Genomic DNA, 27,692 nt, shown 5'->3' with positions numbered 1-27,692 from the left:
CCCTTTTCCTTCCTCCGACCCACTTTACTTCCCACACTAGTTATTCCTCATTGTTATTACCCTCATGCCTCTTCTCTTCTTCTCTCTCTGCTTAGACTTCTCTTGCCCTGATCTTAGAACCCATGGAGCATATCAGAGAAATGAACCAAAGGACAGACAGCCCTCTGGACATGGTCAAGCAGACATCCCTCCACACAGTCCACTGGGAAGTGGGGGCTAATGAGATGGCTCTTTCATCTCCTCCTTGCATTGAGAGGTGCTCACCCCCATGCAACACTGACTGTGTTTAAAATGATTAATTGCCTGGTACTTGGATCCAAGCAGCTACAGGTTACTGCAACATAAAAGCTAATGAAACAGGGAGGAAGTAATTAACAAAGAGCCTGTCTGCAAATATACATTGATCCAGCAAGATGTGGACAAGATGTGCGCTCTCTGTTGAAATCCAAACGTGAACATGCTTACCTCCCAACTATTGATCAGGACACAGTTCAGGCCAACGCAGGGCAGAAGTCACCACATCCCAGGGGCCATGAGAGAACAGCCTCTGTCTGTAGCAGGAAAAGGAATCACAGGTCTATTCCCTGCTGAAGTTCACAGCTGACAACAAATAGCAACCAATAGTAATTGGGTTTTTCCTCTCAGTTTTTTTTAAATCATTTCACCCCTATTTCTGTCTCCTCTTCCTGCCTAATCCTTTCCCCTCCTCTCCCTCTGTCATCTTCTTTACACCCTCTTTTTACCTCCTCCTTGTCTGCAGACCAAAATTCAATTTTCCCCTGTTAATCTCATCACCACCCTTTTACCTTCCTCTGGCCTGGGGAGGTTTTTTTTCTGGTTAAAGACTCAGCTCTGCTCAGGGTGACATGACGCTGGTGGAGATCCCAAGTGGTGAGCATTAAACGGGATGGGGCTAAGAGTTTGCACAGTTTAATATAACAAAAGGCACTGCAGTTTGCTTGATATTTTTTGAAACAATGGATGGGTAGACAAATGAATAGATAAATGATGTATTGATGTACTCAGCATAATATGAAAAATACTGTCTACATCACTTGCATGTACTTTCCTCTTTTACAGTAGAATTGAAAAGGCCAACAACCTGCTATACATCGACCCTGAGGCCTTCCAGAACCTTCCCAACCTTCGATATCTGTAAGAACTCATATACTCCACTACCATCTCTATTATCAAATTGTGTATTCTTGTTTTAGCACAATGCCCAGGTGCTACTCTGGAGCATAACTGCTTTTTATCACAGATGGGGGAGGGGGGGTAGAAGCAGAGGTAAGAAGGCACTTGGTATAGATTTTAGTTTAATGAGCAAATTTCACTAATATAATTGCATTTTGTTTTTTATTTGTAAAAATGGAAATAAGGAATGCCATTTGCATTAATGGGAATGTCATGCAAGCCTCTTACAAAACTCAGTCAGAATTTAGTGTGAGATGCAACCAAAATTTCTGCTATGATTAGTTTGTGTCCTTGACCTCAAAGATATTCTCTCTCTTGTTTTGCATACATGTATTCCTTTCTCTGAGAGATTGCAGTGTTTCATTTGGTAAGTTTTGGTTAATAACAGATATGGTATTTATCAGTAGAGAGACTTCCAGTCTTTGAGCTCCATCCACTGGGCCTGATCTCATTGGCAAAAACACTCTGTTTCTTCTCAAATGGCTTTCAAATTAGCTGAAGACTTGACAGAGCCCTGAGTGTGATGATGGGCCTCACAAAATAATAGATCAGAATCCGGATTCTAAATTTTCTGGATCCATTTACTAGTTACCAATCACAAGCAAGGACTTAGCTTCTCAAAATGTGTTTCCACGTCAAAAGAATGAAAATAATAATGATGCATAGGTATATTTACTAACATAATAATGATACATGATCAACCATCACCTAGAGATACTTAAAGCAACAGCCATTCATTTTCTCCTACCTGTGTGTTGGTCAGTGGAATGGTTTGCCTGACCTCAGCTAAGCTCAGTCATGCATCTGTAGTTAGCTGGCAGATGAGCTGGGGGCTGGCTCCTCTGGAAGGTCTCAGTTGGAATGACTCAGCTCTCCTCCCAGTGATGCTCCTTTCCAGCAAGTTGGCATCGGCTTGTTTCCACTGCAACCCTGGGTTCCAAGAAAGACAGCTGAAGAGTGAAAGCCTCTTTGGTCCAACACCCTGAACTAGCACATGGTCTCTTCTGATGCATTTTTGTTAGCCAAAGAAGTTCACTGAACAGTCTAGTTTACAGAGATGAAAAAATCAATGCCACTACATGATGGAAGCAGCTGCATGGTCACAATACAGCAGTGTAGATATATGGAAGGATATAGACCCGAAACCACATTTGCAATCATTTAAAGTGTGTAGAAAGTTTTCCACAGTGCCTGTCACATCAGGTGCTCAATAAATATCATGACTTGATTTCTAAATTTTGGTCATCAAGAACTGGAGTGCACTGGTATAATAAAGGACACTGGACCATTGTGTGCATCAGCTCTCTGAATCGGGGCTGAGGAATTATTAGAAGAGTCCACATCATCTAGAACCCCTGCTTTCTGATAGGAGTCCCAGAAAGGGTCTGACAGAGAAAGAAGGCAATTTGACCCTGAGTTCATGTCGGAGGCAGACTGAGTTCATGGGCACACCACCCATTAATTTCACTCTTACAGGGTCTAACACTAGGTTCAACTCTCAGCTATCCCCCTTTTGAAAGATTTAAATGTCTGAGCATTTTTAAGCAAGGGACCCTGCCTTTTTACCTTAAACTGTACTTTGCAAATTAAATAGCTAGTGTGCTCAGAAGACTTGGTCTCTTTTAGGTTGAGGCTTGGGATTATGACTCCTTAAGTTAACTTTTGTTCCTTAAGGGGCAGAGACTGCAGAGGCTAACACAACAGTGGAAGAAATATGTGGTAATAGGAAAAGCATGAATCTTAGAATCAGAAAATCTGACTCTATCAAATGCTAGATGAGAAATCTGAGGCCAATCACTGAACTTCTAAAATGTACGTGGATTGTATGAGCCTCAAGTGAAATTTATACATAAAAATGTTTACATATGAAAATATTTTACAAATTACCAAGTGCTAAAAAATTTAATCAGAATGATTATTTCTCGTCAACCTGTCGATCCTCAGGAAAACTCCAGTAAATGTTGAATAGAGTGTTATGGTGACCACTAAGACCTGTGGTTGTTACCTAGAGTCTCTGGCATGGGTTCGAAAAGAGAAGGATGGAATATGCCTTGCACTTAATGGAGGAGCATAGAAAAGAAATAGAAAATAAAACTACATTGGAATCCAGAAGGACTGAAATCCAGATAGGACACTGACATTTATTAGTTACATACCCAGTTACCTTGTAAAACTTAAGTTTCCTTATATGTAAAATGGGTGGTTATGAAAACCAAATAAGATCATGCCTATAAATAAACACTTTGCAAAATATGAACTATGAAAACTATAAATAACTATACAAATATAAAATGATTAGTGCCTGTTACTCAGTAGATTTTCTTATTTTCTTCTTCTCTTCCTCTTTCCCTTCTAATTTCCCTCCCTCCCTTCTTCCTTGTCTCCCTTTCCTCTTACAAAATGCCTGAGAGGAATATGGGGGTACAGAGAGGCCTTCAGTAAAAGAATAAAAACACTCTAGGAGTACAAAGTAATCCCTGGGTGTACCTCAATTCACAAGCTATCACATAGGGTTAGTGTCAAGTGCCCCTGCAGAGAATAAGCTCATGAAGAAAACTGTCCCCTCACACACATTTTCATAGTCTATGAAAATGATGGACTAGAGCTTGTAAATGAGGATTGAGGAACCACTACAAACTTGAAACCAAAGGATCCTGTTACTGGCCAACCCCTCGTAGTCATCACCGTCCATTCTTCATAATGAGAGCCCTCAGTAAGGGAGGAACTTGGAAGGATCTGGGCAGGGAGAAAGATAGGGGGAGACAAAGCTATGCTTTGGACCTGGAAGAGGACAAAATCTGTGTCATCTGTCTTTGAGTTCCACCTCCCTTGCATGTCCATTTCTCATTTTGAGTAGTCCTCAATCCCACCTGTCCCCTTTGCTGGAGGTGATTGTTTCCAGCCATATTCTAGTCTAAAAGAAGGTTATTTCTCAGAGTACTTTAAATCTACTCTCTCGCTGGGAAGAAAATGCTCCTTTAATATTCTGAAAATAATGCTATTGTCTTTGTCAGTTCTGGCTGCTATAACAGAAAACCACAGTCTGGATAGCTTAAACAACAAATTTTGATTTCTCATGGTTCTGAAGGCTGGACATTTAATATCAGGGTATGTTCTTAGGGAGGGCCTCTTTCTGATATATAGACAGTCTTCTTCCCATGATGCCCTTATATGGAATCTGTATATGAAGAAAAGGAAAGATAACCATGCCTCTGCTTTTTTTATGTGACTATTTATCCCATCATGAAAGACCCAACCTCATGACCTTACCTAACCCTACTCACATGTACCACCAAAGTCCCCACCTCCAAATACCATCACCTTGAGGATTAGAGTTTCAAAATATAAATCTTGGATGACACAAATATCCAGTCCATGGCAGTGGTATATTCTGTACTGTACAAACTCTTTTAACATCTACTGTCATATGAATCCACGGCCAGGAAGTTGAGAAGAGGAGTAACCTATGTTAAACCTTCTCATTTCTTGCACAGACTAAACCTTTCTAAGTTGTGCATTCCTCCCCGGCATGTGCTCCATGGTGGCCCTGGAGATTGCAATATTCTGCCTTCCAAAGACACTTCTACCAGCAATACATCTATGGGGGGCTCAGACTGTAGCATTTTGAAATATTTTCTAAACTGCTAAGGAGGATCATGAAAAATTCACTGTCAGTTCTCAGTCTGAAAGATTGTATCAGGAAAACAATGCCCAGTTAAGCTTCTATCTTGTATTTGTCAACTCAGGCTGCCAGAACAAAATACCACGGACTAAGCAGCTTAAACAACAGAAGTTTATTTCAGGCCGTTCTGGAGACTAGGGAACCCAGGGTCAAGTTACTGGCTGATTGGGTTCTTGGCTTGCAGATGGCCACCTTTTCTCCCTGTGTCCCCAGATGCCAGAGGGGGAAAGAAAGAGAACAGAAACTAGAGATCATTCAAATGAGTAAGAATGAATGAGCAAAAACAAGTCTCTGATGTTATTCTTAATCCTATAAGATTAGAGTCCCACATGGATTACCTCACTTAAACTTAATTATCTCCCTTAGATCCTATCTCCAAATAGTTATGTTGAGATAGGACCTTAAGGACACATGAATTTTCAGGGACACAATTCAGTCCATAGCATATCTCCACCCATGTTTGTGTCTGAGCAGCAGTCATAATAGTTTCATGATATAACAGCCAGGTCAATGCATGGTGATTTCAGATATTCTTTGAGTTAATGACCTACTTCCTTCTAGGCAAAGAAAAATCACAAAGTGAATTAAGGAATCCAGTGAGGACCAGTAGAGGTTGAGTTGTTAGGTTTTTGTTGTTGTTGTTTTGTTTTATCTTGAGCCAGAATAAATGTTTAATATCAAAGCCACCAAAGCAGGGGATTAGAAGGGGGGTGGGAGTTGCTATTTGACTTCAGCATCCTAATTGCTGCACACACATAATTAGAAATGTCGTACTCAAGTTCTCCATGTTGATTCCATTTCATGCTGTTCATTTGATGGCACAGAATTCAAGACAACAGAAATCAGCGCTCTTCATCAATGCCTTCATGCTTCAGCGAGGAACCTGAAGTGGTTAGGGAAGAAAAAAAAACCCTCATGAATAAAGAAACGTTCTTTAGCAGAATATGCATCAAAGGATTCATCTGGGTGGAATTTTTACAGTCAATATTGTACTTGCCTGCAATATTTCTTTCTTTACTGCTTTGCCTTCCTGGAGCTGACCTTTTGTATATGAAAGATTATCTATTGATCTGTAAATAAGATTTACACAATATTCTCTTGCCTTTGCATTCTGTCAATGTAATTCTCAGGCAGCTGGGTGTTGCTCTTTGCTACTCAATAAACCATAGTTCCATCTTAGCAAACATGTCACACAGCTGTGTGGGCCCCACCCACAACCCCCACTGAAAACCATCTTCCACTCAGATGTGGCCCATTAGACCTCCTTATGATGCCTGATAATGGCTGCCAAGCCATCTGCTTTTTCCAACTGGAGACAATTCTAGGAGGTTCTTTATTGGTACTCTTAGCAATCTAAGTCTTTTCTTCCCCAGCCCTCAGCTAAGTGTCTCTCTCTCTCTCTCTCTCTCTCTCTCTCTCTCTCTCTCTCTCTCTCTCTCTCTCTCCTTTCTGACTTCCTCTGTTTCATGTGGTTAGTGGAAATAATGCAAGTAGCTTTTCTGATTGTAAAAGATAAATCATTTGCTGGAGGTAGCATGGTAAAGGGACAGAGGGCAGGGACTCAAGAGACCACTTAGAGTACTGAAGAAAGACATGGACTCCAGTGCCTCCTGTCTGGGCTCAGGTCTCAACTCATTCCCTTGCCAACTGTGTAAAACTTGGATAGCTAGGCTAGCTCCTCTTAAGTCTCAGTTTTCCCTTCTACAAAATAGGAATGTTAGCATTGCCTGAATTATTAAATTATATTAAAAGAGTTCAATCAAATGAACTACATAGAAAACTGACTGGCATTTTGAAAATTCTCAATGATAGCAATTCTTATTAAATCCTGGACCCTGTCCATGACTAGGACTGCCCAAAGGAGTTCATCTTTTTGAATCTAAGTTCTCTCCTCTGCTTAAAGAATGAAAGATAACAATACCTACTTTTTAAGAATGGTGCAAGTATAAGTGAGATACTGATTATAAAGCCTCTTGTATATCTTTGGGGCAAAATAAGTGCTTCTTATTTGATGATGACAACCATGGTGGTGGTGGGGATAATGTCTCTTTCCCCTTACCACATGCTTGGTAGAAATGATGCTTCTCCATTTGTCCTCCATCATTTTAGACCTAAATTGGCCAATCAGTAAGAATTTATAAAATGTGAAAGAATGGATGAAACCTCTGCCCTCCAAGAGCTGGCACTCTAGTTGGGGTAGAATAAGGTAGAAATAAGATAGAAATAAGATAGAATAATGTAGCAGGAAAGTAATGAGTAACATTTTAGGAAAGGTGGTTGATAAAGGATGGCAAAAATGGCCCAGTGATAGACAACAGATATCCATGGACAGCTCTCATCTAAGTGGCTCCATCTTTTAGGGGAAGAAAAAGAGTATCATCAAGTAACTCCCCAAAAGTAACCTATATCTGTGGAGCTGTGTGGCACTGGCTATGGATGAGAGCAGTGCCCCAGTATTCTGGATCAGACTAGTCAGGGAAAACTTGAGAGCATAGCTGTAACTTGAGGGATGAATATGTTTGGAAAGACAAATTTCATGTGTGTGTGTGTGTGTGTGTGTGTGTGTGAGAGAGAGAGAGAGAGAGAGAGAGAGAGAAAAGACTGTGTCATAGGCAGAGGATGAGAAGAACTGAGTCCATACTCAGTTTGTGGCAATGATTTGGACTGTAGATTTATTAGTACTAGGATGCACACTATACTCAAGGGAGAGCTGCTAAATGAAATTTGCCACCATCCAGGGCTATAGTTATGGTAGCACCAAAAAGAACAGAAAGATATGGTTCAATGGAGGACACATTTCCAGAATTAATAAATAAATAAATAAGAATGACTGGCATATGCTTTACCTCCAGGTCAGAAATGGATCCAAGTGACTGCACTGATTTTGCCCACTAACCTCCAGATACCCTCAAAAAACTCCCACCCCCAAGGCCTCCACTAAGCACCTCCCACTCCGAGTCACCTTGTAGATGGTACTCATCAAGAATAGAGTCATCTTACACAGAGACTGTGATTGCTGGAGGGACAAAAAATATTAGCCATCTCCCTGGTTGTCAGTGTCATAAGTGTCTAAGGATGTTGCCATGACTACGAGGAAGTCTGGGCACAATGGAGAGTATACAATTGCTTCTTTTATCAGTAACCTGTCTGGAAAATCCAACTTGCCCACTGTTGTCAACTCAAAGAAAACATGGCCAGATTTTCCTTCTGGAACACTGATGTTCAAGGTGAGATTTCAACCTGAGCATGTCCACTCCAGGCAGGGCAAGGACTTCCTCTTAATGGTAAAGATGGTGAGGACTTTATGCTGCTAACCTCTCTTGCCTGTCCAGTGTATTTTCTCCTGCAATAACCTCAAGTCCTTTCCACCGGTGAGGAAATCATTCAATATATCGATTCACATAATGTGTTCAGATCCTGAGATTTTTCTTCCCAGGAGTATTTGCATTTGTAAAACAGGAACCTGGAAAGAGTAATATAAACTAAAAAGTTGATAATGCTGGACTCCCAGGAATAAGGGCTCCAAAGAAGAGAAAATATCTACAGGAGTCATTCAAATAGCACATAGTTAACCATCTGTGCCACCCATTTGCATATTCTGAGCAATGTTATTTTTATAGGATACTCCTTCTACAAGATACTTGTATCCTCATCTCTTTAATTATGAAATAAGGCCTATCTTTCTGTCATCACTAGAAATCAAATACGGTTCGGGTTCAAGTCTCAGATTGGCTGAGTGAAGATCAGCTCTGCTTTCTTCCTTACTGTTAGTATCAGCCTCACACACCCATGAAGCCAGTGATGTGCTAATTCCTTTAGGCTTCTACATCTGCAAAATGGAAATAATAAAATATGCTTCAAGAAGCTACAGTTCAAGGAGAAAAATGAACTCTACAGCCCTAAGATCTCCTCTAGGTGGCAAGTGCTTGGCTTCTGAACTGTGATCTACACAAATCTGGGACTCCGTGTCATTGCCTGTCCTGGGTCCAGAAAATTCAGGGACAGTCCTGGGATGCATTCCTGTCACTTCAGCCCTCACAAATGAGCACACTACCTTAGCACACTAGATATGGGGATAGGTTTTACGAGGCATACAGTACCCAGCAGCCACTGCAGCTCTCCTGGGGGGGATAGATCCTTGGCAAGGCCTGCCTCAGGCACAGACAGAATGAGAGTTTGGACAGTGGGACATGAAAGGGTGTAGGGGAAAGCCTTGCTCTGTGTAAAACAAACTGCCATCTCTTGTTGCACCATTGCAATATCAGGGTTGAGAGTTTCAAAGGGCATTTTTGTCCTAGTATACCACTTCAGACTTGCAGTTATCCCTGGAAGAGACCACACATCTCCTTAGGGATGAGCCAGAGGTGACTGTGGGTGGCAAGGGTAGGCAGGACATGGAGAAGAGGGCAAGTGTTATGCAAGTAAATTAACTCTTTTTTCTCACCACCCCCAAGTGCTGAGGACATAGTGCTAAAGAAAACCTGATCCCCACCCTGGAGTAATGCAGAGAAGGAAGGAAAGGCAGAGGGGCCAGAGGAGGGAAGCTCATTTTCTCTTTTAGAGCAACCTGGCTGTGATCTAGACCTTTTGGGCCTGGTTCTCACCTCACTTTGCAATATTTATTGAAGGAGATGTGTTTTCTCCCTGCTTCCATACATTCATTCATCTCCTCTATCTTATCTTACACAATGTGTGTTCTTAGGCTGCGGGCTCCTGGAACATGCATGCTCTAGCTGAACACCCAACTGCTGGTCTTGTTGGTCTGTGGAAGGATTTGCCCTCCCCAGAGCACAGCCGCAGGAGGAACACATACTGGGGACTCACTAGTCAGCCAGGACCAGGGACTAAGGAATTGGCAGAAGGTATCACTCCCAGAATCCACTGACACCAGATCTAGAGCAAGGGCTATGTCCAGTTCATCTTGAGCCCACACAGAATGAAAGTCTGCACACAGTAGGCCCTTATTGAGAATATGGGCCTGGCATGGGAGCCTTCTGTTTGGGTAGAGAGAGGGGAGCAGCTGCTGTTTTTAGAGAAATATCTTGGGGCGTTATGGAGTGTGAACACCAAGTGACAAATGCTCTAAGAAAGAATATTTTCCTCTTCAGCAGACATCTCAAAAATGTTCTGCTGTAGTCTAATCACAAGCTCACCCACAGTGATCAGCCTGCAAATAATGTCTAGCTCAAGGGGTGGTGAGCTCTTCCCTTACCCACTTGGGATGTGGACATAGCAGTACTTGGAAGAAAGAACAAATGTTTGGGTGGAGACCTGCAAGGGAAGCAACTAAGCAACCCTACCTGCAAAGTTCATCCAGCACCACCCAACAGTGCCACAGGGGCACAGACTCACTCAGTAAGACACCAAGGAGAAGCTCTTATCTTTATGGGACAGTTCATGAGCCCAGTTCCAGCCCTGATCCTGCTTGTAAGAATTTGCAAGCAAGTCAGAAGAAAAATAACTTCCCTGGGCCTCAAGAAAAATGGAGAGAAAAATCACTGTTCTGTCTTCTGTAAAGGAAAGAAGAAACAGAATAAGACAAGACAGGGTATGGGGTGCTTTTCAAGTTAAAAGTAAAAAGCAACTGCAAGGACTGGTAGTTGCACAAAGCATTGCTGGGTAACAGGAATCAATTTAGAAAGTACTTTGGCTTTGTATTAATTTTCTTTGTCTTCATAAGCCCTGTGGAATATTTGGTGAGGGCTCCATGTTACAGATAGGAAGTTTGAGGTTCAGAGATGGTGATTGAATTGCCTGAGCTCAAACATTACATTAAGAATTCTTTGGGGGCAGGAGGCCCAGGAAAACTGAGCATCTATTATGGGGCAGATTCAGAACTAGGCATGTTGTTCACACAATTTAGCTCATCTCTTAGTCTTCCAAAATGGCGACATAGGTATTTTCCCCCATCTACAGATGAGGATTTTGAAACTCAGAGATTATATAGTTGATAGAATAGGGAATCGAGGCCAGAAAAGTCTAACTCAACCAGTTCATTGTGCTCTCCAGCACACCACAGGCAGGGAGGTGTAGGATGTGGAAGAAAGCAAATATGGCCAAATATGGCAAATATGTATTCAGAGTACAACGTGGTCACCTTAGTAAGACATTTGCCATTTGGATTTTGTGATCATTAATCAGGCAACACTGAAGTGTAACTAAGAAATAGCTTTCTTAAAGATCTATATTGGAGATGAGTTGCAATGAAAGATGTTCAAACTGCTTAAAATATTAACTCTTTGCAATCCTCCACTATGTATTTAAAAGTTACCACTTGACACAAATTGGTGATTTGATTAAAGTCATTCTTACAACAGCATCCAAAAAGGTCCTAAAAAGTTATGATTTGGCAACATTTTTAGCCATGAGCCTAAGTAGAGAGGTCTTGCTTTGAAAGTTCTTATGCAGCCAGGGTGATATAATGGGAAGAGCATCATCGCCTATTGGCATGGATTCAGATTCCACGTCTTCCACTTGCTATCATACAAATCAACTTGAACTCTCCCAGCCTCAGTCTCCATATCTATAAAATGGAACTAATAATAGTATCTACCTCATAGGATTGTGGTCGGGACTCAATGATTTCAATTTGTGTAAAGCATTGTCAGTGGTGCTTAACATGTAGCAATGGAATAGACATGTCTTAACTATTCTTTCTGGTTCAAGTCTATAAGTTTGGGAGAGTCAGTTACCTTTTGTGAGCCTTGCTTCTCTTCTATGAAAGATGAGAGTCATAAATATGCTTGTCTTAGAAGTCCATTAGAAGCCTAGTAAAATAATATGAAATAAGTCTGTCAGGCCCAGATGCTATGCAAATAACAAGCCGGACTATCTCCAAGACAGTTTTTCCTAGGAGAGAAATCAGAAGATTTTCTGTGACTCATGTAACCAGATTCTAAGAGTTCAGTTACTTCCAAAATAGCAGCCTTCTGGTCTGTGGTCACCTTAGCGAGCCTCTCACTCAGACCAAAGTCAGACACCAGTCACTGTGTCCCCAAGATGGAGAGGACAGGTATGAAGCTTGTCATGTTGTCTTCTTAAAGCATCTCTTTCAACCTCAGTGGATCAGCCAGCAGCCTACACCCTTTCTAAAGTGGGAGAACAAAAAGGACAGATGCACAGCTGTCTCCAGAAGCCTGTCTCACAAGCTCTCCCCCAGATTTAACTCTGTATCAGTTCATGATGACATATGTGAAAGGCTAAGAATTACATAACCAGATTCTAGAAACCTGGAATGTCACAGCTCTTAGACCTCAGGGGCTCAGGGGAAAGTCCAACTGAACTCTGCTCATCCACAAAAGCATCCTATAGCATGCTCCCAATTAAAAGGACAAATAACGTCACAGCGAGAGCCTCACTTACAGACTTATTATTATTACTACTACTATTGTTATCACATTGAGGTCAGGTTCATTTTGTCAAATATGTCTATTCAGTTAAGTTTCCTTTTGATTCACTTTACAATGATTTCTTTTGACCCAAACATAGATAAATGTTGAGGTTATTTATTGGGCTAATAGCAGATCTTGGGGCTGGTATTCTATGCAACTCTAGATGAGCTGTGCAATTTTTTGCCTTACTTGTCCTGATTATAATCTACAATAATCTACCCTAAAATGACCTGAAAGGTGCTAATAGAAAGTGAACCCAAGTTTTATCTGCATCTGAGTATATGAACTACACAGATCTTATTTGTACCATGGGAGCATAATGGAGGGTGCTGCCTAAGAGAGATTTATCAACCATGTCCATTTTTTTTCGTAATTAGTCTACAGAAAAGGCATGAATGCTTTAGCTTGTAGCAGGGCTTCCAAGGTTGACTAGGAAGCAACAAACTCAGGAGATACTCTACAATCAAGATGGAACCCAGGGACATGTTTGGGAAAGCCTGGATACTTCTTTCTTCTCTTGGACATTTACAATGGGTAATATTGTGGTAAAGGCTCTGAGAATCCTAAAGGAAAGAGACGGCTTAGCCCCAGGAACTTAGTGTTCCCCAAGTTTATTTTGCTATTACAACCTTTCCTTTTTAAACAAAGCATTTGTCTCCTTTATAAATAGTGTTTCTAGAGAAGTGCTTGGTTTCTAAGTTGAGAGGTCTTAGAGGTCACAGTCTAATTCCCTCCTCAGGAAGTCACTCTTCCACACAGTTACTTGAGCACATGTCTAGAAGTGAGACACTATTAACCTCGCAGCACAACCCATTCATTCTTGTATAGGGCAACTCTCACAGTGAGAATCTCATCATGGTAACCCAATAATGGTAAGAGCACAAGCTTTAGATTCAGAAAGACCTAGATTCAACCTCTGGCTCTAGATCTCCTTATGTGGCTTTGAGAAAGTTCCTGGACCTCTCTCAGTTCTCAACTCTGATATGGTAATACCTGTCTCCTGAGATGGTAGCAAGAAATAAATAAAATAATCAATGGTAAGTGCTAAGTGTGGTACATGGTACATAGGAAGTGTTCAATAAATGTTGACCATTATTATTATGAATCCTGTATCTACTTTCCAGAACAGCACAACAAATCTATTACCATTTCCACTTGGCAGCTCTTCAGAAATGTGGACTGCTCTTCCCAAGAAAAATATCCTACTTGTTAAACAGTATGGTCTTACTTCCTCACCCTTCTATGCAAAAAAAAAAAAAAAAAAAAAGAAAAGAAAACCAAAACTGCATATTCCCAAGTAAGTTGATTTAATTGTAAAGTATGCACACACATACTCACAACTATAGTACTACAAATATTATAAACATACAAAATACAGTATTAAACAACAATTTATAAATAATGTTTCCACATTTTCCTCTTATTATATATTAACATGGAACCAAAAGTCTATTTTACTCTAACTACAATATTTTAGAAAAAGCAAGGTCACAAGGTGTGTTTCAGTATTTTTTAATCCTTTTTAACACTTACAAAAGCTATTCATAGGTTATATCAATACTAGATTTTAATGGCTGTCAATGCTAAAAACAAAACTTCACAAAAATAGGTAGATCAATGCAACAGCACTCCTTGGTTTTCAATCCTATGTTCCTTTTATACAAATATTTTTATGAAATTCAGCTGGTAATTTCCCTTCCTTAATGTCAATCAGATGCTCTTACAAACTGTCTTGAAGATATTGCATTTTTATTCTTTTAATGAAAACATTCAAAATCCCATAAAAAAACTGATTAGAAATACATATTTCCCGATTTTTTAAAATACGCAGTGTAAGAGGTTTCACACATATTGACATACTTACGTCATTTTCAACCATAAAATAACCATTTGCATATATGTTTTCTCCAGTACTCTTTTCCAAAAGCTCTGTTCACAGCATAAATTTTTCTTCAAATGCTATTGTACTCCACCTCATTATTAATATAGCACCTTTCCCTTAAAGAGACAATATAAATGTGTCCAGTAGGAAAATATCTGCTTCGTAACATTATTTCAGTTAGCCATTTGTCATCATAGGAAAAGTCAAATTTGGATCACGTGTCTTTTTGTAAAAAATATGTAAGTCATCTCTAATTTTGTCAACTCTCTGTAATTTTCCTTGAGATAGCCAACAAAACTCTAAGTGGTAATATGATCCTGACAAGAAAAATTTAGGACTCAGAGACTAAACAGAATCAGGTAAGAAGGCTGATCCAGGCAGGTTTATCAAAAGAAAGCAAGGGGAAATCAGAGGAAAAGCCCAGGAAGAATCTGGGAAATTCAGGTGTGGCTTTCTTACTTAGGAGTCATAGAGGTCACACGGGAACAACAGCAACTCAAACACCAAAATAGCACTGCAGCACCCAAGAGCGATGGGGAAATGCAAGCTGTGACCTAGGCCTAGCAGAGTTGGGAAATCAAACATAGTCACAGTCAGAGCAACTAGAATAGAAGGTTGGAACATGACCTTGGCAGTGAAGGGGCCTGGACAGGGCATTCAGTTTCCCTGTAAGATAAATCTCATTTCACTGGATAAAAAATAAAGGATCTGAGTCCTTGAGAGTTAAACAAATAGCCAAGACGCACATCATAAAGAATCATATAGCCAGGACTTGAACCCAGATTTTCTGGTGCTAGAATCATTACCTTTGAAGCTAGGCTACATGCCAACTTTAACAGAAACTTATTGCTAAATTCACACACTGGGTCAAAATAGAACTGCAACCTGGCAGGGCAGATAGAACCGAGCTCTTGGAAATGCTGTCCCTGGGCTAATTAAACTCCCCCTGATTATTAAGGAGTCTGGTTTCCATGGAGACTGAGATTAGTTTGAACTGAATAGGACAGTTAAATAGTCCTAGCTTTGAAGGTGTGAGATTGGGAAAGCAGGAAATGAGGGTCTCCTACTGTCTCATGAAATTCCTTACACAAAATCATCTTACAAAGAGAGAAACTGAGATTCTCAAAAGGTAAGTAAACTGTTTGGTGTCATTCACCTAGCTAAAAAGAGGGTACATGAATCCAGGGTCTATCTTCATGTCTAAGGTCTTAGTCATTGGGCCAGTTTCTTACACACTGACATCTACAACCAAGTTTCTGTGCTACTATACCCGGACTAATCCTTATTTAATGAGCAAGAAGCATATGTTAGCATCTTTTATCATGTTGTATAGAGCTACTCAAATTCCCAGTTAATAAAGATCTGTAGTTAATAAAAATCTCTATCAGCAGGCCTCATAAAATAACAAGACTTTTTAACATACACTTGATCCTCAGTTTTGCACATTCCATATTTTCTAATTCACGACCTGCTAATATTCATTTGCAACCATAAGTCCATACTTGCCACACAATTGGTAGCATCCCCTCCCTAAGTTAAATTCTCCTAAGGCATCTCAATGGTCACTTCAGACCATGGCATAAAATCTGTGCTGCCTCAAGTCTTAGACTAGAAGAGCTAAGAAAAACAGACAAACAAACAACACAAACAAACAGACCCTACTAACTTAAGGGAAAAAAATAAGAACGTGCTGCTACTATTGAAGATTAATGAAAGCATTAATGATGCCATGAGCCTCAGAGCCAAAGAGACACCTGCTCATGAAAGGCAAATGTATCACCCTGTGGCAGGAAGGTAGGATAGTTCCTAGCCTTTGTAAGGACCCAAATAAATTTATTCTTACAGGAGCAGTGCTCAAGGTCATTATTGTAACCTAAAGATTAGGGACAATCAGGCATGAAAGGTGCTAACACCAGCTTAGAATGTGAAACTGGCTGTTGACAGAAGAGAGCTCTGAGCCAGTTACTTTTCTTTAAAAGACCTATTTGCAGAACTTAAATTTGCTGACATTTTACCCCCAGGCCTTTAACTGTTTTTGAAGATAAACTGTAGTTGAGTGAATCAAAATAATTTTGCAGCAAACAGTCATTTGACCAAAGCAAACCTATTGAGACATAGAGCTCCTAGCTGATTACCCACTTCCAGTCTCCATCAGACATGAATTTATTGATCAGAAGGGAAAAATGAATTGAAAACTAAGTGTTCATCCGAACTCGATTTCCTGTGTTATCTTGGGGTTATAGAAAGTCTTAGCTACAGAGTTATAACCAATAATCCATCTCAGTGGATGGTCACTAGATCTTTAAAAGTGTCTTAAACTCAGCACTACAGGAATAATTTTAGCCATTTTTGCAGCATTTTTTCTTTTATATAAAGACCAAAGATTTCGATGTGCTTCCGTAGATGTCTATGGTTATTCATTCCACAAGTATAGTGACTATGGAAATTCATACTATTAATGTTAGTTAAATGATGCATTTATACCATTCTCATTGGAAAATCATGAAGTCTTCCTCCTTCCTATAACTCACATCCTTTCACTCAGAGATATGAGCTAGTTGCTAGGTCAAATCAATTGTGTGTACATAATTCCTTGTGTGCATATCTCTTGACAACTCTTAGCACATCATCTGGCTTAAAAAGCTTGGTAAGCATAGCACCAACCACTGTGCCAATATTGAGTCTTCAGGAAAAATATGAATCCTACCCTCATACCATTCAAAATCTGAATGAAGAGACAGACACTGGATAAATGAATACAAAATAATATAGAGTTTAACTGTAATGGGTGACTAAAAAGAAAAAGTGCCAAAAAGAATATAATTATACTGGGAAAAATCAGGAACTATAATTAGATTGGCAGTCAGGGAGCTTCTCTATGGAAAAAAAATTACATTTGTAACTAAACTCTGAAGGTTGATTCTAAGTTGACCAGGTGAAGACTGAGTGTAAGACTTCCAGATAAAGCACACACAAACACCTGGAGACTGCGAAAGAACTCAATGCTCTAAGGAGCTGAGAAAGAGCCTCTGAGGCTAACATGTCCTGCAGAATGGCATGAGATGAGGGTGCAAGAATAGGCAGTAAAGACTACAAGTTTACCCTGAGTGTTATGGGAAAGGACCAAATCCCTCACAGCAGTGGCGTAAAGCCATCTGATTTACAGTTTTAAAAACAATGCTCTACATGCTATATGGAGAAAAAAGGACAAGATTAAGTGTGTGGAAAACAGGAGGAGACTGTTGCAGAAATCCAGAGGAAGGATGATGTCTTGTTTTAGAATGGTGTCAGTACAGGTGGACGAAACTGTATGGAATCAAGATCTATTTTGGAAATGGAATCTAAAGAGATAGAGATGGACTGGATATTGGAATAGGAGGAAGCAACAGCCAAGCTTGTCACATTTCTATCGAACAACTGATGAATGGCACTACTATTCATGGAGAATAATTATGGAGGAATGGTTTGGTAGAGGTGTAGTGAAGGAACGAATTTAGTTGATTATGTCAATGAAACACTTAGGAGAATATGTGGTGTGAGATTTAATTAGTGATGAAAGGTCTTAAGACAAGTATAGTCTAGGATTCACCATATCCACACGACTTAGGTAGGTAGATCTTGTTTCCCACGGCTCTGAGATTATAGAGAAAAGGGAATGGGGGAGACCCGAGTACAAAGAGAGGACAGGGAACAAACAAAGCACACTAGAAAAAGAGGAACAGAAGAGGAGGAGGTTTAACAGAAGAGCGCAACATGACAGAAAGCAATAGAAGAGAGAGTTCTAATGATCCAGAAAAGTCCAATAAAATAAGAATTTTAAATGTTGGGCTGGGGTTATGGCTCATCAGAAGAGAGCTCGCCTAGCATATTTGAGGCACTGGGTTCAATCCTTGGCACCATATATAAACAAATTTAAAAAACAAAGGTATTACATGTTTATTAGATTTGTAGATAGTTAGGTGGTAGATTTTTGGCATGATCATTACAGTTTTGTTGAAGAGATGCAGCATGGAAAGATAGATGTAAGGCAGGTTGAAAGTAAATGAGGTAAGAGTAGATGAAGAAAACATTTGCAGACATTCTAAAAACATTCCTGTGGAAGAAACAAGAGAAATAGGACTGGGCTGCAATGCAATTAGAGACAGACAATAAATCTATGTAAAATATCAAACTCAGTGCAAGTTGGTATCTGACTTAGTCTAGGTTCTCCAAAAAATGTCTGAGCAAAGACTTACAAGCAAGTAGTTTATTTATGTATCCAAACCCAGGGAAAGAGTTTGGATGGCTAGGAAGGTGGAAACAGAAGGAGAGAAAGTCAGCTATAAGGGGAGGAAACAAGGACAGGGTAGGGATGAAGAGCTTGAGAAGAAGATTTACAATAACAGGGGTGAGAGGTGGGAGGGAAAGGAAGTGAGAAGGGAAATCGCATGGAAATGGAAGGCGATCCTCAGGGTTATACAAAATGACATATAAGAGGAAAGGAGGGGTAAGACAAGATAATACAAATGGAAGAAATGATTTACAGTAGAAGGGGTAGAGAGAGAAAAGGGGAGGGGAGGGGAGGGGAGGGGGGATAGTAGAGAATAAGACAGACAGCAGAATACATCAGACACTAGAAAGGCAATATGTCAATCAATGGAAGGGTAACTGATGTGATACAGCAATCTGTATACGGGGTAAAATTGGGAGTTCATAACCCACTTGAATCAAACTGTGAAATATGATGTATTAAGAACTATGTGCGGTAATCCAACATGGCGGCCGGCGAGGAAGCAGCGTCTCCAACGTCTCCACTTTAACGGGATATGAAAGACTCATCGAAACAGCTGCAGCCTAGCTACGGAGGAACTTCTACTATAACTTCCTTAAGAGGAGAGCTGCCGTGAACTGGTAGGTTTACTCGAAGTGACAGGTTGCCCCAGAGAAGTGGATCTTGGAAGGCCACGCGGGCACAGAGGTCTAGTCCCCCAACCATCAGCCGCTCTGGCAGGCGGCTCCCCCTGGAGGCCTAGCTCTCGCCCTGGGAGAAGCGGCCCCACCCGCCCGCTTCCTAACCTGGCAGCCACAGCTACTCAGCGATAAAGGTGCCCACGTGGCGGGTGCAGAAGTTAAGTCCTGTAGACGCCAGCCACCTTTGCAACCCCCGGGAACCCTGAGTGGCTTGGCCCGCCCCGCCCGAACCGGCAGTCCTCCGCCATACGGGATCCCCCGGGAGGCCTAGCTCTCGCCCTGGGAGAAGCGGCCCCACCCGCCCGGTTCCTAACCAGGCAGCCACAGCTACTCGGCAATAAAGGTGCCCACGTGGCGAGTGCAGAAGTTAAATCCTGTAGACGCCAGCCGCCTTTGCAACCCGCGGGAACCCTGAGCGGCTTAGCCCGCCCCGCCCGAACCGGCGGGTGCAGAAGTTAAGTCCTGCGGACGCCAACCGCCTTTGCAACCCGCGGGATCCCTGGGCGGCTTGGCCCGCCCCGCCCGAACCGGCAGTCCTCCGCCATACGGGCTCCCCCGGGAGGCCTAGCTCTCGCCCCGGGAGAAGCGGCCCCACCCGCCCGGTTTCTAACCAGGTGGCCTCAGCTACTTGGAGATAAAGGTGCCCTCGTGGTGGGTGCAGAAGTTAAGTCCTGCAGACGCCAGCCACCTTTGCAACCCGCGGGATCCCTGAGTGGCTTGGCCCGCCCCGCTGGAACCGGCAGTCCTCCGATATACAGGCTCCCCCGGGAGGCCTAGCTCTCGCCCTGGGAAAAGCGGCCCCACCCGCCCGGTTCCTAACCAGGCAGCCACAGCTACTCGGCAATAAAGGTGCCCACGTGGCGGGTGCAGAAGTTAAGTCCTGCAGACGCCAGCCACCTTTGCAACCCGCGGGATCCCTGGGCGGCTTGGCCCGCCCCGCCGGAACCGGCAGTCCTCCGCCATACGGGCTCCCCCGGGAGGCCTAGCTTTCGCCCCGGGAGAAGCGGCCCCACCCGCCCAGTTTCTAACCAGGTGGCCTCAGCTACTTGGAGATAAAGGTGCCCTCCTGGTGGGTGCAGAAGTTAAGTCCTGCAGACGCCAGCCACCTTTGCAACCCGCGGGATCCCTGAGTGGCTTGGCCTGCCCTGCCGGAACCGGCAGTCCTCCGACATACAGGCTCCCCCGGGAGGCCTAACTCTCGCCCTGGGAAAAGCGGCCCCACCCGCCCGGTTCCTAACCAGGCAGCCACAGCTACTCGGCAATAAAGGTGCCCACGTGGCGGGTGCAGAAGTTAAGTCCTGCAGACGCCAGCCACCTTTGCAACCCGCGGGATCCCTGGGCGGCTTGGCCCGCCCCGCCGGAACCGGCAGTCCTCCGCCATACGGGCTCCCCCGGGAGGCCTAGCTTTCGCCCCGGGAGAAGCGGCCCCACCCGCCCAGTTTCTAACCAGGTGGCCTCAGCTACTTGGAGATAAAGGTGCCCTCCTGGTGGGTGCAGAAGTTAAGTCCTGCAGACGCCAGCCACCTTTGCAACCCGCGGGATCCCTGAGTGGCTTGGCCTGCCCCGCCGGAACCGGCAGTCCTCCGACATACAGGCTCCCCCGGGAGGCCTAACTCTCGCCCTGGGAAAAGCGGCCCCACCCGCCCGGTTCCTAACCAGGCAGCCACAGCTACTCGGCAATAAAGGTGCCCACGTGGCGGGTGCAGAAGTTAAATCCTGCAGACGCCAGCCGCCTTTGCAACCCGCGGGAACCCTGAGCGGCTTGGCCCGCCCTGCCCAAGCGGCGGCGGGTGCAGAAGTTAAGTCCTGCAGACGCCAACCGCCTTTGCAACCCGCGGGATCCCTGAGCGGCTTGGCCAGCCCCGCCCGAACCGGCAGTCCTCCACCATACGGGCTCCCCCGGGAGGCCTAGCTGTCGCCCAGGGAAAAGCGGCCCCACCCGCCCGGTTCCTAACCAGGCAGCCACAGCTACTCGGCAATAAAGGTGCCCTCGTGGTGGGTGCAGAAGTTAAGTCCTGCAGACGCCAGCCACCTTTGCAACTCGCGGGAACCCTGAGCGGCTTGGCCCGCCCCGCCCGAACCGGCGGCGGGTGCAGAAGTTAAGTCCTGCAGACGCCAGCCACCTTTGCAACCCGCGGGATCCCGGAGCGGCTTGGCCCGCCCCGCCTGAACCGGCAGTCCTCCGCCATCCGGGCTCCCCCGGGAGGCCCAGCTCTCGCCCTGGGAGAAGCGGCCCCACCCGCCCGGGTCCCAACCACGCGACCGCAGCTACTCGGCGATAAAGGTGCCCCCGCAGCGGGTGCAGGAGTTAAGTCCTGCTGATACCAGCCGCGTTTGCAAGCCGCCGGCACCCAGTGCGGCTTGGCCCACCCCGCCTGAACCGGCAGTCGGCCTCCACCATCCGGGCTCCCCCGGGAGGCCTAGCTCTCGCTCCGGGAGCAGCCCCCTGCAAGCTAGGGGAACCTTTGACCCATCGGGAGGTTAGGCCCAGCAACCTGCGGAGTGATAGAGGTGCCCCTCGTACCTGCTGGGTAGGCGGACCTTTGACCGACCAGCAGAGCAGACCTAGGGCCTCCCAGCGTGGTAGACGGATCACACCAATTGGAGGAGGATCACAGCCACTACATGCCCTGCAAGGGTGATTATTCAACTATACAAGAGCAATATAAATAAATAGAGGGAAAATTTCAAAACACAACAGTTTCACCAAGCAGAAAGAAACGCCAGCAGTATGAAAAGACAAGGAAAGAAAGGACCACAGGCAATGCAGGTCAACTCAACTTTAGAAGAGGTAATAGGTGCAACAGATGGAATGTCAGATAGAGAGATCAGGATATACATGCTTCAGATGATCTGGAGTCTCAAGGAAGACATGAGACAGCAAAATCAGATAATGAAAGATCACATTGACAAACAAATCCAGGAAGTAAAAGATCAATTTCACAGGGAGATAGAGGAAATAAAAAACAAACAAATAGAAATACTAGAATTGCAGGAAAAAATAAACCAACTTAAAAACTCAATTGAGAATACTACCAGCAGAGTAGATCACTTAGAAGAGAGAACATCAGACAATGAAGACAAAGTATTTCAACTGGAAAAGAACATAGACAGCTCAGCAAGTCTGCTAAGAAACCATGAACAGAACATCCAAGAAATATGGGACAATATCAAAAGACCAAATTTAAGAGTCATTGGGATACAGGAAGGCACAGAGCTCCAAACCAGAGGAATACACAGCCTATTCAATGAAATAATACGAGAAAACTTCCCAGACTTGAAGAATGAGACAGAATCCCAAATCCTAGAAGCCTACAGGACGCCGAATGTACAAAACCATAAGAGATCCACACCTAGACACATTATAGTGAAGATGTCCAACATACAGAATAAGGAAAGAATTTTAAAAGCTACAAGGGAAAGGAAGCAGATTACATTTAGGGGTAAACCAATCAGGATAACAGCTGATCTCTCAACACAGACTCTGAAAGCTAGAAGATCCTGGAATAACATATTTCAAACACTGAAAGAAAATGGGTTCCAACCAAGAATCGTGTATCCGGCAAAATTAAGCTTCAGGTTAGAAGATGAAATTAAAACCTTCCATGATAAACAAAAGTTAAAAGAATTCGCAGCTAGAAAACCATCTCTTCAAAAAATCCTTGGCAAAACATTGCAGGAAGAGGAAATGGAAAATAACATTGAAAACCAACAATGGGAGGTAGGACAGTAAAGGGGGGAAAGTAGTCAAAGAGGATAACAAATCAGGTTTAGTAACATTAACAAACAAATATGGATAGAAGTACAAACCATATCTCAATAATAACCCTAAATGTCAATGGCTTAAACTCACCAATTAAGAGACACAGGCTAGTAGAATGGATCACAAAACAAGACCCAACAATATGCTGTCTACAGGAGACGCATCTGATAGAAAAAGATATCCATAGACTGAAGGTGAAAGGTTGGGAAAAATCATACCACTCATATGGACAGCGGAAACAAGCAGGCGTGTCCATACTCATATCTAATAAAATAGATTTCAAGCCAAAGCTAATCAAAAGGGATAAAGAAGGACACTTCATACTGCTCAAGGGAACCATAAACCAACAAGACATAACAATCATAAATATATATGCCCCAAATAATGGTGCAGCGGTGTTCATCCAGCAAACTCTTCTCAAGTTCAAGAGTCTGATAGACCACCATACAATCATCATGGGAGACTTCAACACACCTCTCTCACCACTGGACAGATCTTCCAAACAAAAGTTAAACAAGGAAACTATAGAACTCAACAACACAATTAATAACCTAGACTTAATTGACATATATAGACTTTACCACCCAACATCAAGTAGTTACACTTTTTTTTCAGCAGCACATGGAACCTTCTCAAAAATAGACCATATATTATGTCACAGGGCAACTCTTAGACAATATAAAGGGGTAGGGATAATACCATGCATCTTATCTGATCATAATGGAATGAAACTGAAAATCAATGATAAAAGAAGAAAGGAAAAATCAAGCATCACTTGGAGAATGAACAACAGGTTGCTGAGTGACATATGGGTTATTGAAGACATCAAGGAGGAAATTAAAAAATTCCTAGAGTTAAATGAAAACACGGACACAACATATCGGAATCTATGGGACACATTGAAAGCAGTCCTAAGAGGAAAATTCATTGCTTGGAGTTCATTCCTCAAAAAAAGAAAAAACCAACAAATAAATGATCTCATACTTCATCTCAAAATCCTAGAAAAAGAGGAGCAAAACAACAGCAAAAGAAGTAGAAGGCAAGAAATAATCAAAATCAGAGCTGAAATTAATGAAATTGAAACAAAAGAAACAATTGAAAAAATTGACAAAACTAAAAGCTGGTTCTTTGAAAAAATAAATAAAATTGACAGACCCTTAGCCATGCTAACGAAGAGAAGAAGAGAGAGAACCCAGATTACTAGCATACGGGATGAAAAAGGCAATATCACAACAGACACTTCAGAAATACAGAAGATAATCAGAGACTATTTTGAAGCCTTATACTCCAATAAAATAGAAGATAGTGAAGGCATAGATAAATTCCTTAAGTCTTACGATCTGCCCAGATTGAACCAGGAGGATATAGACAACCTAAACAGACCAATAACAATAGAAGAAATAGAAGAAACCATCAAAAGACTACCAACTAAGAAAAGCCCAGGACCGGATGGGTATACAGCAGAGTTTTACAAAACCTTTAAAGAGGAACTAACACCAATACTTTTCAAGCTATTTCAGGAAATAGAAAAAGAGGGAGAACTTCCAAATTCATTCTACGAGGCCAACATCACCCTGATTCCGAAACCAGACAAAGACACTTCAAAGAAAGAAAACTACAGACCAATATCTCTAATGAACCTTGACGCAAAAATTCTCAATAAAATTCTGGCGAACCGGATTCAAATACATATCAAAAAAATTATACACCATGATCAAGTAGGATTCATCCATGGGATGCAAGGCTGGTTCAATATACGGAAATCAATAAATGTTATCCACCACATCAATAGACTAAAAAATAAGAACCATATGATAGTCTCGATAGACGCAGAAAAAGCATTCGACAAAGTACAGCATCCCTTTATGTTCAAAACTCTAGAAAAATTAGGGATAACAGGATCATACCTCAACATTGTAAAAGCAATATATGATAAGCCACAGGCCAGCATCATTCTGAATGGAGAAAAATTGAAGGCATTCCCTCTAAGATCTGGTACAAGACAGGGATGCCCTCTCTCACCACTTCTGTTCAACATAGTCCTCGAAACACTGGCAAGAGCAATTAGACAGACGAAAGAAATTAAAGGGATAAAAATTGGAAAAGAAGAACTTAAATTATCACTATTTGCAGATGATATGATTCTATACCTAGCAGACCCAAAAGGGTCTACAGAGAAGCTATTAGAGCTAATAAATGAATTCAGCAAAGTGGCAGGATATAAAATCAACACGCATAAATCAAAGGCATTCCTGTATATCAGCGACAAATCCTCTGAAACGGAAATGAGGACAACTACTCCATTCACAATATCCCCCCAAAAAATAAAATACTTGGGAATCAACCTAACAAAAGAGGTGAAAGATTTATACAATGAAAATTACAAAACCCTAAAGAAAGACATAGAAGAAGACCTTAGAAGATGGAAAAATATACCCTGCTCATGGATAGGCAGATCCAACATCATCAAAATGGCGATATTACCAAAAGTTCTCTATAAGTTCAATGCAATGCCAATCAAAATCCCAGCTGCATTTCTTGTAGAAATAGATAAAAGAATCATGAAATTCATATGGAATAATAAAAGACCCAGAATAGCAAAAACAATACTAAGCAGGAAGTGTGAATCAGGCGGTATAGCGATACCAGACTTCAAACTATACTACAGAGCAATAGTAACGAAAACAGCATGGTACTGGTACCAAAACAGGCGGGTGGACCAATGGTATAGAATAGAGGACACAGTAACCAATCCACAAAACTACAACTATCTTATATTTGATAAAGGGGCTAAAAGCATGCAATGGAGGAAGGATAGCATCTTCAACAAATGGTGCTGGGAAAACTGGAAATCCATTTGCATCAAAATGAATCTGAATCCCTATCTCTCGCCTTGCACAAAAGTTAACTCAAAATGGATCAAGGAGCTTGATATTAAATCAGAGACACGGCATCTGATAGAAGAAAAAGTTGGTTATGATCTACATACTGTGGGAGCAGGCTCCAAATTCCTCAATAGGACACCCATAGCGCAAGAGTTAACAACTAGAATCAACAAATGGGACTTACTCAAACTAAAAAGTTTTTTCTCAGCAAAAGAAACAATAAGAGAGATAAACAGGGAGCCTACATCCTGGGAACAAATCTTTACTCCACACACTTCAGATAGAGCCCTAATAACCAGAATATACAAAGAACTCAAAAAATTAGACAATAAGACAACAAGTAACCCAATCAATAAATGGGCAAAGGACCTGAACAGACACTTCTCAGAAGAGGACATACAATCAATCAATAAGTACATGAAAAAATGCTCACCATCGCTAGCAGTCAGAGAAATGCAAATCAAAACTACCCTAAGATACCATCTCACTCCAGTAAGATTGGCAGCCATTAGGAAGTCAAACAACAATAAGTGCTGGAGAGGATGTGGGGAAAAGGGCACTCTTGTTCATTGCTGGTGGGACTGCAAATTGGTGCAGCCAATTTGGAAAGCAGTATGGAGATTTCTTGGAAAGCTGGGAATGGAACCACCATTTGATCCAGCTATTCCCCTTCTCGGTCTATTCCCTAAAGACCTAATAAGAGCATGCTACAGGGACACTGCTACATCGATGTTCATAGCAGCACAATTCACGATAGCAAGATTGTGGAATCAGCCTAGATGCCCTTCAATAGATGAATGGATTAAAAAAATGTGGCATTTATACACAATGGAGTATTACTCTGCATTTAAAAATGATAAAATCATAGAATTTGGAGGGAAATGGATGGCATTAGAGCAGATTATGCTAAGTGAAGCTAGTCAATCTTTAAAAAACAAATACCAAATGACTCCTCTGATATAAGGGGAGGAAACAAGGACAGGGTAGGGACGAAGAGCTTGAGACGAAGATTTTCATTAACAGGGTTGAGAGGTGGGAGGGAAAGGAAACGAGAAGGGGAATCGCATGGAAATGGAAGGCGATCCTCAGGGTTATACAAAATGACATATAAGAGGAAAGGAGGGGTAAGACAAGATAATTCAAATGGAAGAAGTGATTTACAGTAGAAGGGGTAGAGAGAGAAAAGGGGAGGGGAGGGGAGGGGAGGGGGGATAGTAGAGAATAATACAGACAGCAGAATACATCAGACACTAGAAAGGCAATATGTCAATCAATGGAAGGGTAACTGATGTGATACAGCAATCTGTATACGGGATAAAATTGGGAGTTCATAACTCATTTGAATCAAACTGTGAAATATGATGTATGAGGAACTATGTAATGTTTTGAATGACCAACAATAAAAAAAAAAAAAAAAAAAGGAAAGTGGTGATGTCAGATGAGGAGCTAACTTTGACCAAACTCTGACCTGGTACCACAGACTGAAAAGACAAAGATGCGATATTTATTCTGAGCCTTAACTTTAAGACATTATTTGTCTCCTAATAAATCAATATAAATAAATTACATATTTATTAATGTAAATATTTACTTTTATGTCAAAGCCAAAGAATTTTCCTGGTGGTTCTCAAAATAATAAAATAATTCACTCATTCAGACAAACCCAGGATAAGACAAATATTTCCTTTTTTTTTTGGTAGATTTTCTTTAGTTGACTCAAACTTAACTTATATCTCTGAAGTTATCCTAAAGAATAAATTTTCTCCATAGCAAACTTTAAGATTTAGAATTCTGGTACTCTCATAATCAACCATGACTAGTTAAGAAGGTAAAAAAATAATAATAATAATTACCTAAGCTTAGGGATATAACTGTTTAAAAAAACTTTGGGGTAAAAATACTTTCTAAATGCATGCAATTAGATTCCTATAGGATGAACCAACTT

At 42.0% G+C, this 27,692-nt stretch overlaps 1 protein-coding gene across 1 annotated transcript in view; it reads left to right on the top strand.

Moving 5' to 3' along the window:
* Fshr (follicle stimulating hormone receptor) overlaps positions 1-27,692 on the top strand; it is a 165,645-nt gene that overhangs the window by 103,905 nt on the left and 34,048 nt on the right. Inside the window, exon 4 of the mRNA XM_026385740.2 lies at positions 1,081-1,155. Within this exon, the coding sequence (XP_026241525.2) occupies positions 1,081-1,155 (75 nt within the window). The remainder of the gene's footprint in view (positions 1-1,080; positions 1,156-27,692) is intronic.

This window comes from Urocitellus parryii, chromosome 12 (assembly GCF_045843805.1).
Source record: "Urocitellus parryii isolate mUroPar1 chromosome 12, mUroPar1.hap1, whole genome shotgun sequence".
In the NCBI taxonomy this organism is placed as follows: Eukaryota; Metazoa; Chordata; class Mammalia; order Rodentia; family Sciuridae; genus Urocitellus; species Urocitellus parryii.
This window is presented reverse-complemented; position numbering and strand designations above follow the sequence as displayed.